The sequence below is a fragment of the Muntiacus reevesi genome, chromosome 4 (assembly GCF_963930625.1).
Source record: "Muntiacus reevesi chromosome 4, mMunRee1.1, whole genome shotgun sequence".
Classification (NCBI taxonomy): Eukaryota; Metazoa; Chordata; class Mammalia; order Artiodactyla; family Cervidae; genus Muntiacus; species Muntiacus reevesi.
The window spans coordinates 106,707,187-106,721,249 of NC_089252.1; the positions used below are offsets into that span (position 1 = coordinate 106,707,187).

A 14,063-nucleotide genomic window follows, 5' to 3' on the forward strand; every position below is an offset into this window, starting at 1 on the left:
CCCCTACCTGGGACCAGGATATTCTCACACATCTCAACAATACAGACTCCGTTTAAAGGGACGAACGACTTTCTGATTCAGTAGCCAGTAAAAACAGGAACCCTGATTTAGACAAGAATTTATTTTCTGGACTACGTGTTTACCATAGATTAAAATTAATATAATTTAATTCACATACAAAGACAACTATGGAGGGACTACCTGGATACAGTGTGACCTGGGGTAGGTGGACTAACTTAGGGCACGACACACTCAGGCCTGAGCAGACACCAGCTTGCTCATACCAGAGAAGTAGGATTTCTCTCTTTCGCTCATCATTTCAAAATGTAGTGGCCTCCTGCAGAAGTTGCACTCGGCTGAGGAATGTGGCTTGAGTTCCAGCCCAACTCGCTTCCATGTGGCCAGCAGATTATCTGTGAGGAGAAAGTTTTTCAAAATTAGAGGAAGTACATACCTAGGACAAATAGAAATATATGTCCCCAATAAAAACTTGTACACAAGTGTTTCACAGTCGCATTCTTTTTTCTTTTTTCTCATGACGGTCAAAAAGTGGGAACAACCCAAACGTCCACCAACTGATGGATAAACAAAATGCGGTGTATCTGTACTGAGAATTATTTGGTAGTAAAAGGGAATGAAGTACCAACTCAAGCTACAACATAGACGAAACCTTGAACACACTGTGCTGTGCAATAAACCAGGCATAAAGGGTCATGTATTGTACGATTCCATTTACACAAAGTGTGATGTATAGGGAAGCTCACAGACAAAAAGTGGATCAGGGCTGGGATGTGGCTGCCAAGTGGCGTAAAGTTTCTCTCTGAGGTGATAAAAACATTCTGGCATCAGAGTGCTGACAGTTGCGCACCATTAACTTAAAAACCACTGAACTACGTATTTTGAAAAGTTAGAATTTGTGATATGTGAATTCTATCTTTATAGGCTGTTACTTAAAAAATAGAGAAAACCCAGGTTTGGCTTTACTTTACACCCTTCAGAGAAGTTGCTCCCACACGGCTCCGCTGTGTGGAACGGCTCGTTCCTTGCAGAGTAGCCCTAGAGGCTAGAGGCGGGGAAACCACCGTGGGTGGCGGTGGAGGCTCAGGAGGGCAGCACGCCTCCGAGGCAGAGGCAGCTATGAGCAGCCTGTTCAGTCTCTGCCTTCACGTGGACGCGGGGGAAAGGACTGGGTTATACAGAACTGTGAGTCTGAAATGCTGAACAGAAGGGGTTAGGTGTGAGTCAGTTTTCAGAGAAGAGAGAAGTGCAGAGCTGAGCTCTGGAGGCCTGGGCAGGCTCAGGCCGTCAGAGGCATCTCTCCTGCAGCAGCCACCACCGGGGTCCCTGAGTCACACAGACAGAGGCATCGATGGGAACATTGAGCAGATCAGCAGGCTCCCTCAGTGCTTCCCATGAAGTGGAGCAAACGACTAAACGTCTTTCACACTTCTGTACCACCTGAGAATATTCTTAATTACTTGGAAAAAGAAGAGACAAATCTGAATGGCTTGAGTTATAAATGCTGCAGACAGCTTCACGCCACTCTCCCGCGGGGCTCTGGCAGCTCCCTGGCTACTCACCCACAAAGTAGCTCATCATCTGCGGCGTGTGGTGGGGCGTGGGGGCGATGCGCAGCAGCTCCTCGCCCCGGGGCACTGTGGGGTAATTGATGGCTTGGACGTAGATATTATGTCTAGTCATTAGTTCATCACAGACCTCCGTGTTTTTAGCAGCATCTGCCACCTAAGATTGATAATAACAGAGGATAAGGCTGAAACCAGAAAACAGAGACTAGTCATACGCGTGTCCAAGTGGCTTGGGCTCAAGCTGCATATGCAAACCTGGCAGAGAGGCAGAGTGCTGCCCCGACACCTGCAGTTTAAAGGGTTGTTCACCACAGATCAGAGAATGAAGCCATATTAGAAGTAACTTTCACACTGATCTCCCTCCCAGGCTCCAGAGGGGGGAAGCGGGAGCTCCCGTGAGCCTATTGTGATGGCAGTGGATGTATGCACCCTGGGGATGAAGGCAGCTTTGGTGATACCAGCTCTGCTACTCAGACGAATTCAACTGTGATGCTAACAGGCTGCCCTTTGTAGCAGGCAGAGCAAGACCTATGTCATAGTGAAATGAATAAAAGGCCATACTTCAGAACTAGCCAAGCTCCGGCTTCTAGAGCTTCCCAGACACAAGCTCTGTGTTTACCCTGTCAAGGCTAGTGCGCTGGAAAAGGAACCTCTGCTCCAGCCTGCTGGACTCAAAGGCTTCATTCTCATTGTTGAAGTCAGCCACAGGCAGAAACGTGGCAGACGGCCACTGGCTACAGCCCTTTGCCCCAACAGTCACCCTGCCCAGCCCAAGTTCAGGAAGGCGTGAACCAGAACATCTCCTGGTCAAGTGCAGAGGCCCAGCCCCCAGCAAGTCCAGTCACAGACAGGTCATTACCCGGACAGGGATGATGTGACTGGGGCAGTGGACCACTGGCAGGCCGGCATCCATCAGCATCTGTCTCATGAGCTTCACATTGCGCTGGTGTTGGCGGCGAAGTGCCCGGCCCTCAGCGCTCCTCAGGATCCGCACAGACTCCAGCGCTCCAGCCAGCAGCATGGGCGGCAGGGAGGTGGTGAAGATGAAGCCGGCTGCATAGGACCGGACAGTGTCGATCAGGGAACTCGTGCTGGCGATGTACCCTCCAACGCAGCCAATGGCTTTGCCTAGGAGACAGGTTCACTGATTACAGGGACTGCCCTAAGTGTGCACAGCCAGGCGCTGCAGAGCCTCAGAACACTTACTCTTCTCTCTCTCCTTTGTTTGTCCTAAGACTCAAATCAAGGGGCAGCAGCCCATTTCCAAAAGGGAAAAAGCTGAGAGTGTTACAAAGGGGTCTTGCCCAAACTCAAATGGCCAAGCTGGTGTCTGACCAGGATCAAAGCACAGGTCTCCAGACCAGGTCTGGCACCAGCGGCTGGTCCTAGCATGCCCAACACTGAGTGCCACCTCCCCTGTCTTCCCTTCCCACCCAGGGCGGCTGCATCCCCCACACTCTGCACTGCACCTGCTCTGGACAGGGTCCAGCTGGGTGCTCATTGTGAGTGCTACCCTTGAGGCCAGAATGTCAGTCAGCTAAAGACACTAACTTGTTTTGGCAGGACTGGTATTAATTTCTACTTAAGTAATCACAAAACTCCAACAAGGAGTGTTTGCTGGATAAACATGAAATCTCAGACCCTGTTATGGTTGATTTAGGGCTGGCCTCATTTTTTAGTTCTTCATGAGTTCCCTTACATAATCGTATCTCAGATTTCAAGATTAAGGACTCCAGGAGAGTCCTCCTCAATCTTAAACATTATGTTCTGTAATTAACATTCTTGCTTCAACCCCACACATGGCTGGACTGGTATAAGCTGTCACAATGGAAATTTTTCTCTCCAGCCCTTTTCATCTCTCAGGGACCACACCTTCAAAGGGCCCATGCCATGAGAGCTCTTTACAAGAAAAGGGCAGCTGGAATTAGGACACTTGAACAGGAGTTCTCCTGGCAGGGCTCTGCCCCAAGAACCCCAGGCTCTCCTGGTCTGCACGACGTCCTCATGCCCCTTGACGGGGCTGAAGGACATTTTTTTGCTTGCCATCCTTTACAAGGTGCAGGCTGTAAAGTGGCATTTTAGCCAGCCAGTGCATGTGTCTCCAACTGCTTTACTAACTTCTGAAATTCTCAAATTTGTATAGATGACATTTTTATTTCATAGACGAAGAGAAGGCCTATAGTAATTGTCTGAATACTGTTCACTTATGTTCTTCAAACTGAGGTGGGGTCTACTGTTACCTCCATGAGGAAACTGAGGCACAGAGAAGTTAACCACCAATCCAAGGTGACACCAATAGTGACTTACACAGACAAGACTTACACCCAGCAAGCAGCATGGCGATGGAGTCTGGAGTTGCTCCAAGAGACACTGCCTCTCAACTAGGAGGAGCAGAGGATATACAAAGACACTGGGTGAACTGGACTGTTCCCTCGTGCTAGCGACAGAGCTCAGCACTTCACCACACAGCACCTGAGCTGGTAGCTCCAGAAGAACAGCACTGAAATTCTTCCTTTTGATTTCTTTTTAATATAAGGGAACAATCTGTTGCACAGACAGTAAAAGCTATTGCCACGGTGTATACCTAGAGCCACAACTGTGTTTGGAATGAGCTCAGAGGGCAACAAATGGCACTTCTGTCATGTTAGGCCATGAGATTTACTTTGATTCTGCGGGCCAGGCCTCCATGACTCAAGGGACTCTGCTAAGCTGTGCCACTCACTGAGAAAATAAAAACTTGCTCAAGAAAGTGACCCAGGCTTTAGATGCTATCAGACCATCATCCCCTCACCTGACCCATTAGACCAGCAGTCCTTGGTTTTGTTGTTTAGTTGCTAAGTTTTGTCCGACTCTTTTGCAACCCCATAGACTAGTCCCCAGGCTCCTCTGTCCATAGGATTTCCTAGGCAAGAATACTGGAGTGGGTTGCCATTTCCTCCTCCAGGGGATCTTTCTGACCTAGGGATGGAACTCTAATCTCCTGCATTGGCAGGTGGATTCTTTACCACTGAGTCAGAATTTAATTTTAGTATGGATTACAGACTGTGCAGAGCACACATACCAAGTGTTCCAGAAATTATGTCCATTTTTGGCATAACTCCATCCCGATCGCCAATCCCTCCGCCTTGTGGCCCATAGAGCCCCACTGCATGGACCTCATCCACAAAGGTGATTGCTCCAAACTCATGGGCCACGTCACACAGCTCTTCCAGCGGGCACACTGCTCCTGAGGAGAGACCACAGACCATGCTGAAGCACTTGCTGTCTCACAGATTTCTGTTTTGGTAAGGGTTAGAACACAATAACTTACCTTCTAAGATATTTTTAGTATTGGGGAAAGCAATGAACTTCCCCCAGTTTCTGGACTGTTTTGAGATCTGGAGCTTAGTAAAAGCCAAAGTAGAATATCTACAATCACCCAAATCTATACAGTGTCCCCCAACTACAAAATCCTGGCAGAAAGTGAAAAGAAAAGAAACTACAAAAATAACATCATGCTTTTAAGTTCAGGCCTTGTTTTCATTAAAAGTTTTCAGGCTGGCCTCTAGATAGACTTACCGTCCATTGAGTGGACAGTTTCAAAGGCGACAATCTTGGGGACAGCAGGGTCGGACCTCTGCAGCAGTTCTCGGAGGTGGCTGACATCGTTGTGGCGGAAGATGTACTTTGGCACTCCGCTGTTCCGAATCCCTTGGATCATGGAGGCATGGTTCCCAGCGTCAGAGTAAATCTCACAGCCTAACAAGACAAAAAATGCGCTTTATTGCCATCTGTACCAAAGCCAGATTATTTTCTCAACAGTCAAGGACAACAGACTTTGCCCTGAAAATGCTACTTTGCCCTATAGGAAAAAGACCCTGCATGCCAGTTTCTTTCTGGCAAAATAACTAACTAGTGCTTCTCCTCTGAGAGGGCCCATAGATATAAAATAACCCAGTGGCACGCAGTTAATCTGCTTTTAAATCTGGCCCCCTCACTCCAAACTCAATCAAAAGATAACTACACATGATTAAGAGAATTCTCCAAAAGATTTTCTTGGAATACAAAGCACACTGGAAGCAATTACTGTAAGGACAAGCCTTGCAAGTCTGATTCTTCATTGTTATCATGTTCTACCAGAACTCAGAATGTAACACTTCATGAAGTGTTAACTCAGTTAACACTTCATGCTCAATTCAAGAACAAATGCTCCCAGTTCCTAGCATATCTCTTGAGTGGTTTTGGTCTTTTTTGTTATCTTCCTGTTATTACTAAGAAATCCAGACAATTCTAAGGCACCCACAGCAGACTTCCTACCTGGCATCATCTTAGCCAGAGTGAAGAGGGTCGAGTCATTGGCCACAAAACATGAGGAGAACAAGAGTGCAGCATCTTTTCCATGGAGGTCAGCCAGCTCCCGCTCCAGGTCCACATGGAATTTACTAGTTCCAGAAATATTTCTAGTACCCCCTGCTCCAGTACCATGCTGTTTCAAAGTATCTCTTAAAAAAAAAAAAAGCAGACAGAAATAAATCTCATGGTTCTGAATACTACAAGAACAGTTCCTCCCGCTAGGATCCAGGAGACTGAAACTGATGTTGATGTAGCACTTCTTTCCCTGTGAATATGTGGCCAGAAGTTTCAATCACTTCCTGTCTAGACTGGGTGGGAGAAGTCTCAACACCAGGGTGATCATGCCTCTGGGGGGATCAAGAGCAAGTGTCCACTTACCAGTCTTAGTTGAATTTAGTTACTTTACGAAGGTTTCTTTTCTCTGACAAACATCTCTTTCTCCAATAACATGACCTCAGGCTCTAGAGGGACATCTTTACTGATTGTCAGTTATACCCTCTGTGAACCAATCCCATAATCTTAGGCTGTCTCTATTATTAAACCTCAGACTGGGCTCCCTCTGGCAAGCCTCCTTGGGGAATTTGGCCAGCAACTCTCTCAGGTGTCCTTAACCATGGCTAACCTCCTGAAGGACATGAATGACGGGCTCTACCATCCCACTGCTCCTCAATTTGTATTTCTCCATCCACACTACAAGGCAGGGCATATATGTGCAAGACTGCTTGGTGTAAGAGGGGTCCTTGCTTATGGAGAAGTAGGAAGTGAGCAGACATGTAGTCAATGAGCCCAGAAACTTGAACCCTTGCATGAAGAGGGGCTCCATCAACTACTTACACGTTACGGTTCCTCTAAAATTAATGTGTACATATTTTTAAAGGCTAAAAATTTAGCCTTTAACATTTTCCCCTATAAAAGATCCAATCCCTGTAAATTATCAATGTCTCGCTAAGTCATGCCAGTGGTATCTGAAAGCTGAGAGCTACTTACATGACGGCTCCACACACCCGTGGGTGGCGACTCATTCCTAGGTAGTCATTGCTACACCAGACAGACACCTGCTTTTTGCTGATGAGAGAGTCTGAATAGTCATCTGCCATGGGGAAGGACTGCGCCTTCCGGTTCACAGTTTTGAAAACTCGATAGCTATGGTCATTTTTTTTCTCATCAATCTTCTTCTCAAAGAAACGATCATACTGAAAAGTGCAAACAGCTAAAAACCAAACAAAAGATGGTACAATCTGATGGTTAAAAAGCACATCTAGGCTTTGGTGGAAGACCTGGGTTCCCATCCCAGCTCAGTCACTTGGCAGTAGGGAGGTTCTGGACAAATGAAGGAAGTACTCATCTGGGCAAGAAGACTGTGTGTCTCAAAGGACACTGTATGTGCCAAGCATTTAACATAACCCGCCCCCCCCCCAATAGCTCAGTTGGTAAAGAATCCTCTTGTAATGCAGGAGACCCCGGTTTGATTTGTGGGTCAGGAAGATCCCCTGGAGAAGGGAAAGGCTACCCACTCCAGTATTCTGGTCTGGAGAATTCCATGGACTGTATACGCCACAGAGTTGCAAACAGTCGGACATGACTGAGCAACTTTCACTTTTCACGAGCAGATGGTAGGTGCTAAGAAGGAGGAGGCAGGCTTGCAACCGGACTGGCATTTACTATAGACAAGAGCACCAACCTGCATCAAGTAAGGGGCGTGGCTTTTTTTTTTTTTTTTACTTAATTTGGCTGCACTGGGTCTTATGAATAGTTGTGGTATGCAGAATCTTCCATCTATTAGTTGTGGTATGAGGGATCTTTAGTTGCGGCCTATGGGATCTAGTTACCTGACCAGGGACACAACTCAGGCCCCCTGCCTTGGGAGTGCTAAGTCTTAACCACTGGACCACCAGGGAAGTCCCAGGGACGTGGTTTTTAATCCTCAACTCACCATGCAATTACATGTTTAATCTGATGTCTTGCACTGGGAAAATATCAGGGAGACTCACATTTTGGCAAGTTATCTTGAAGAAGGTGGGACACTCCTTCTGGTCGTTGCTTTCGCATGATATCCTGAAAGTTCTTAAACAGTCCATTCAGCTCCCCTCCTTCGGTCTTCACATTAATCACACTGGGATTCACTGAGGTTTGGGCAACCTCTGGAATACAAGTAACAAGAGGCACAGGGGATCAGTGTTCTATTCTGAGTCCACAATACCTTCCAGACATATTGTCAAAAATGGCTTACTGCCTAGTTCATAAAAATAGCTCATCATAACCAAAGTGAGATGTAACTGAATATATGAAGCCTCTCTTCTTTAGTTACTGTTTCGTTTTGTTTTCAGGGCTACCAGCCAGCTTTGAGGAATATTATAATCCAAAGCTTCCCCCCCACCCCTGGCTGGTTAGCATGCCTTTCCCACTGCACCCCCCAACCCTAACTGAGACAATTTTCTTTATAGAAAACAATTCCAGCCATTTGATCATTTCTGCTGGCGAGGTTTCTTGGGGACCTTGTGTGTTCCATGGATACAGCCACAAATAGAATTAAGGCTACCACACAGCTACCACCACTAACACAGCCTGGGAGTCCTAAGACCAGCACTAACTGCAGTAACACTGTTTTTTCCCTTTTATTCCACCAGATGATGGGAAAGAAACACAGGGCAACCAGTAACAGTTTATGCTTGCGGGGTATTTTCAGAAATTAAAGAGTTACTGTAAAAGCTGGTCACATCCTACACAATACACAGAGAAAAGAAACTCCCACGTTTTACCACACAGTCCCCTATCTAGATGAGCTTTCTCCTCGGCCCTAAAAGAGGAAGATGCTGACACAAATACTCCCCTAGTAATAGCTCAGACAAATCTGAGGGTCCACAGGAGCCGAAGGACCTCTTCACTCTTGTGAGGGTCCCTGTCATGCTTACCTTCCCTCACGGCATGCATCTCCTGCACATCTTCCTGAAGCGCCAGGCTGGCTTTGCGGAAGACACTGCTGCCGCCCTGGCTCATCTCGGCTGCCAAGAAAGGGCATTTGCTCCCAGTGCCCTGGCTCGAGGCAAGGGAAGGGTGTCCGGACGGAAGCTGCGTGCCATCTGTAGTCTGCTGGGACCCATCAGGAGCCTGCTGCGATCTGTCAGGAACCTGCTGCACCTCGGCTTTGGCGGTTTTGTCCTCTGAGGGGGGAAACGGAAAAACTGAAGCATCGGATCTGGCCGCTCAGGACAGAGGCCCACTTGTTTCTTGAGTTGGATTATTTTCAGTAAATCTGCCCCAAATACACTCAGTATATTTCATGAGAGGACACACTCTTGAAGATAACTGGAAGTGGTCATACAACTTTTTCTCTGCTAATATTTTCTAAATCAAAAACATCGGTTTAGATTCTTGACCAAAAAAGCTTGCTGTTGCTTAACATATAAACTATCAGATTTCTCTAAATGGCTCAAAGAAGTTCATGACTTAACACAGTCGGCTGGGAATCAATTCCTAGACTTCCCTCTCCCCTTGAGCAAATGTGTTCATCTTCCTCTTTCTTCATCATTCTGGGATACTCCTGTGAGTCATAGGCCAGGCTCGCCTATAACTTGGGTAAGATGTCTCCATACAGTAATACAGTTTTTATTAAAATCTTCTAAAAGGAAAGTAAAAAAAAAACCCCAGATATGGGACTTTCCTGGCAGTCCAGTGGTTAGGACTCTGCATTTCCATTACAGGAGTACACAGGTTCAATCCCTGATTAGGGAACTATGATCTCGTATGCCATGTGGCATGGCCAAAAAAATTGCTTTCAAGTTCATTTCATTCACTATAAAAGTCATTAAATACATATTCATTGTAGGAAGTCTAGAAAAACAGAGTTCTATCATTCAAAACATAACCATTAAAAAAAAAATAATACCCATATCAGGACTTCCCTGGTGGTCTAGTGGCTAAGACTCCCACAATTCCATTACAGGGGCCACAGGTTCGATCCCTAGTTGGGGAAGTTGCACATGCTGTGTGGTGTGGCAAAACAAACAAAACACCAGAAAACAAACAACCCCTGCCATAACCACTGCAGACAACTTGGCATATTAACTATCTTTTCCCCTTTTGTGCAGGTTTAGAAAAAGTTTTACTTATTCTGTATGTTGTTGAAGTGAAAGTCGCTCAGTCATGTCTGACTCTTTGTGACCCTATGGACTATGCAGTTCATGGAATTCTGGCCAGAATACTGAAGTGGGTCGCTGTTCCCTTCTCCAGGGGATCTTCCCAACCCCAGGATCGAACTCAGGTCTCCCCCATTGCAGGCAGATTCTTTACCAGCTGAGCTACCTCTACGCTTGTTTTAATATGCCCTTTTCATTATAAAGATCTACATAAGCTAGTAAATATTTTCTGAGTATCATCTGGGATGGTTACATGATAGTTGGTCAAGTGGACAAGTCACATTTTACTCAGCCAGGAATACAAGAGGAATCTATGGCTAGGACAGACTGGTAAAACAGGGTTTTGATTGTTCAGTAAAAAAAAAAAAAAAGCCATAACTAATTCCTAAACAAGGGTAAGGAGGAAAAAAAAATCCTACAAAGGATTAAATCCTTTCTACTAAAAGAAAAAAAAAAACATTCTTTTCTTACAAGTTCACACCCAAAGAACATACCTAACAAGACTATAGGGTAAATTATTCCCCAGAATTAAGTGGAATCTGAAAAGTTGAATTCTCTCCTGGAAAAGACAGACCAGAACTAAATCTCTGATCTCTTTATTAAAAACAAAATTTAAAAATTAATATACAAAGTAAAGATGTGTTAAAAAAAATTACTACTTTAACAAATGCTGTATGATTCCACTTAAGTGACATTTCTAGAGTAGTCAAAGTCAGAAAGAGAAGGTTCGATCATGTCTGCCAGGGCCTGGGGGAGGAAAATGGGGGGTGGAGTTAGGATTGAGTTGCCAGAGTTTCAGTCTGGGACAATGCAAAGAGTTCTGGACAATGGATGGTGGTGATGGCTGCAGAGCAATATGAATATACTTAATACCACTGTATACGTAAAAGTGGTTGCGATGGGAAGTTTTATATTATATGTACTTTGCCACAGTTAAAAAAAAAAAAGTGAAAAAGAGAATAAGGAGAGTATGCTTGCATTTAGTTGGAGCTCTGTTACTGGTTCTGACTAATAGATGTTATGTGTTGCTTCCTGGCTAAAATACCCAAGAGCTGGTGGGGATCAGTGAGTATTTGATGATATTAGGAAACTGCATCATCTTTTAGGTGTGATAATGGTACTGTGATGGTGGTTTAAGAACTCATATCTTTTAAAGGTACAATACTGGTATTTACAGAGGGAATTTCTGGAACCAGTTTCAAAATAGTACAGTGGGAGTACACACGGTAAATGGGGACACAAGTGAAACAAAATTGGCCCTTATTGATTATTGTTGTTCAAAATTGAAATTTACTGTTATGAAAAGTTTTTAAAAGATGAGCTGGTTTGAGACCTTCTCACTTTCCCCTCAAGCAGTAGTGACCCAAAAGCCATCTATTTCAGAGGTAAAGCTTTAGGACACCAAAGTGTGGAACACCAGGTCACTGCTTAGAAGACAATAGCCCTGATGACCCAAAGTGTGAACAAGATAGAAATCTTGTGTGTGTTAAGCCCCTGAGACTCAGGGGTTGCTAGATACCTCAGTGTAGCCTATCGTAACTGAAAAGCACACAGGCACAGCTGACTTTCTGCGCTTCCCTGGTGGCTCAGATGGTACAGAATCTGCCTGGAGAAGGAAATGGCAAGTCACTCCAGTACTCTTGCCTGGAGAATCCTGTGGAGAGGAGCGTGACAGGCTATAGCCCATGGGCTTGCAAAGAGTTGGACCCAATTGAGCAACTAACAGAGTTGACTTTGACGATGGTTTAGTCTGGAATAGCCCACGTGGTCTGGAGCCAGACAAAAAGATAAAGTATAAGATAAGTGACTGCCTGAGACTTCCCTTATGGTCTAGTGGCTGAGACTCTGCTCCCCAATGACGGAGGCTTGGGATTGACCCCTGGTCAGGGAACTAGATTTCACATGTTGTAACTAAGACCTTGGTATAGCCAAATAAACAAGTGATTTTTTAAAAAAGGGGTGACTGCCTAAGTAATTAGCAGGAATTTGGGAAGGCATAGCACAGAGAAAGCAGTTGAGGGCAAAAGGCACAGGTCAGGCAACATAGCAAAGGCAAGGGAAAAAAAAAGAAAGATAAAATCACAACTTCAGAAGTTACAGGCTTCTAGATTCCAACTTTACAGAAAGATTCCAAAGATTCTTAGGCTTACATGAATGAGACACTGACAGACTCCCAACAGATACCAACATGCAACCCATAAGGTGGAACACTGGCCACTGTTTCACCTTTAAAGATGTGAAAACTAAAAGTGTCTACTTTGTGGGGTTAGGATGATGATTCCATGAGATAATTTATGCAAAGAACTGAGCCTGGCACAGAGTAACCCCTCAGCATGACCCTCATCAGCACTGTGCACAAGAACTGCTTCCAGGGTTAGAACGAATGCAGACATCCCACCACCCTCTACTTTACTGCTAATGACACTTACTCTCATTAGCTGGAGGGGTTTCTGTGACCTGCTGGCAGAGTACTGCTGAAGTGGACAGGGCCCGAGGGGCTGGCTTGGCCCCAATTTCCATCATCTTAGGGCAGTTTTGGGCATAGAACAATAGAGATTTGCCTGCCTTCTGCAGAAAGGCTTGAGGCACTCGAGATAAGAATGGGCAGCGACGAACAACAGTCTCCATCTCCCGGAGGTACACTGATCCTGCACAAAGATGAGGAGTGACACCAACACTTGTTAATATTTGTGCAAATACCACCCCCAAGGTCACTGGATTGTCACCTGAAGTTTGTAGCAAGGGTACCTTGGGATACTAACAAGTCTCACTCAGAAATGTCTAAGGACAGCACTGATGACGGGTAAGAACTGGTGACCACATGCAACCAGATCACCACCTTCTTCATTCCCCAGCTACCTACAAAGGCACCTGCAAAGCTACTTTACCAAATACCGTAAATAATGATGATTAATAACCAAGGGGTTGGGACATGAGGGACAAGTCAGGAACAGGTTTGGGAAGTCAGAGGATCCTTGAGAAAGATGCACAGTGCAGATAAGACACCTTGGCACCCACCCAGGTGGTGAAGTGAGGCCAGGGAAGAAGCCACTGTCATCCATCCAAGCAGAGAGGACTCTTAGGGATCCTGATCTTCTCCTGGTCCCCACACACTCCCAAAACTCCCAAGAAGGCATCCAGTCCAGCCCTGGGTTCCTGAGGCCAGGATTTCCCCGAGGGTATGCCCCTACAGTTGCATGAACTGGGCATAACTGAGAAAGGAGAGGCGTACAGAAAGCCAAGGGTACAAGGGGAAACGCCACTTGGACTAACTGGGAAGAAAAGTGAAAGTGAAGTCACTCAGTCGTGTCCGACTCTGCGACCCCATGGACTCTAGCCTACCAGGCTCCTCTGTCCATAGGATTTTCCAGGCAAGAGTAGTGGAGTGGGTTGCCATTTCCTTCTCCAACTGGGAAGAAGCAAGGGTTAAAAAACGAGGGCCTTGGGTCTGGCGGAAAGCGGTGGTCCTGGGCAGGGGAGGTCAGAAGTTATGGGTAGAGGTGGGGGAGGAAGTGTCTAGGACTCGAGATTAACGAGGTGTCTAAGACAGGAATTCGGAAGCAGTCGGTTAAATGGGGAATAGCCGTTCGAAAGCGGTCGATTAAATGGGGAATGGCGGAAGGGGCCGATGTGGTAGGAGATCGGGCACAAAAAAGGCTGACCCCAAGGTGGCGGGTGATTAGTGCGGTGGGGGATGGGGTCCCAACGGCTAGGGCAGCGGGGCGCCGGCAGGCAGGACACGCGGGGGTTGGGTTGCCCCAGGCGCACGCAGAGCGCGGGGCCCTCACCTGCACGGGGAACTCGGCGGAGGTGGCGGAGGCCGCAGGTACCCAAGTGAAAGCGCCGAACCAACCCTTGCCCTTGTCTACAGAGAATCCTCAGGCCGCGAGCCCTGTCGTCCTAATATACACCCAGATGGGAGGCTGCGCATGCGCTGTGGGCGAGCGCGGCCTCTGCGCAGGCGTGCCGCCGAAAGGGCGGGGCGAGGCGAGGGGGCGCTCCTCGGACT

General features: G+C 46.5%; 2 protein-coding genes across 2 annotated transcripts in view; one reads left to right on the forward strand and one right to left on the reverse strand.

The window, feature by feature from the left end:
- POC1A (POC1 centriolar protein A) overlaps window positions 1-14,063 on the forward strand; it is a 120,743-nt gene that overhangs the window by 4,603 nt on the left and 102,077 nt on the right. The window lies entirely within an intron of this gene.
- ALAS1 (5'-aminolevulinate synthase 1) lies at window positions 102-13,983 on the reverse strand. Its single transcript, XM_065933563.1, has 11 exons — window positions 13,843-13,983; window positions 12,484-12,702; window positions 8,831-9,079; window positions 7,910-8,059; window positions 6,906-7,128; window positions 5,883-6,067; window positions 5,145-5,324; window positions 4,648-4,812; window positions 2,446-2,714; window positions 1,581-1,743; window positions 102-413 (listed from the first exon to the last, which is right to left on the reverse strand). Exons 2-11 carry the CDS (start codon window positions 12,680-12,682, stop codon window positions 253-255), a joined length of 1,944 nt encoding a protein of 647 aa, XP_065789635.1. The 5' UTR covers window positions 12,683-12,702; window positions 13,843-13,983; the 3' UTR covers window positions 102-252.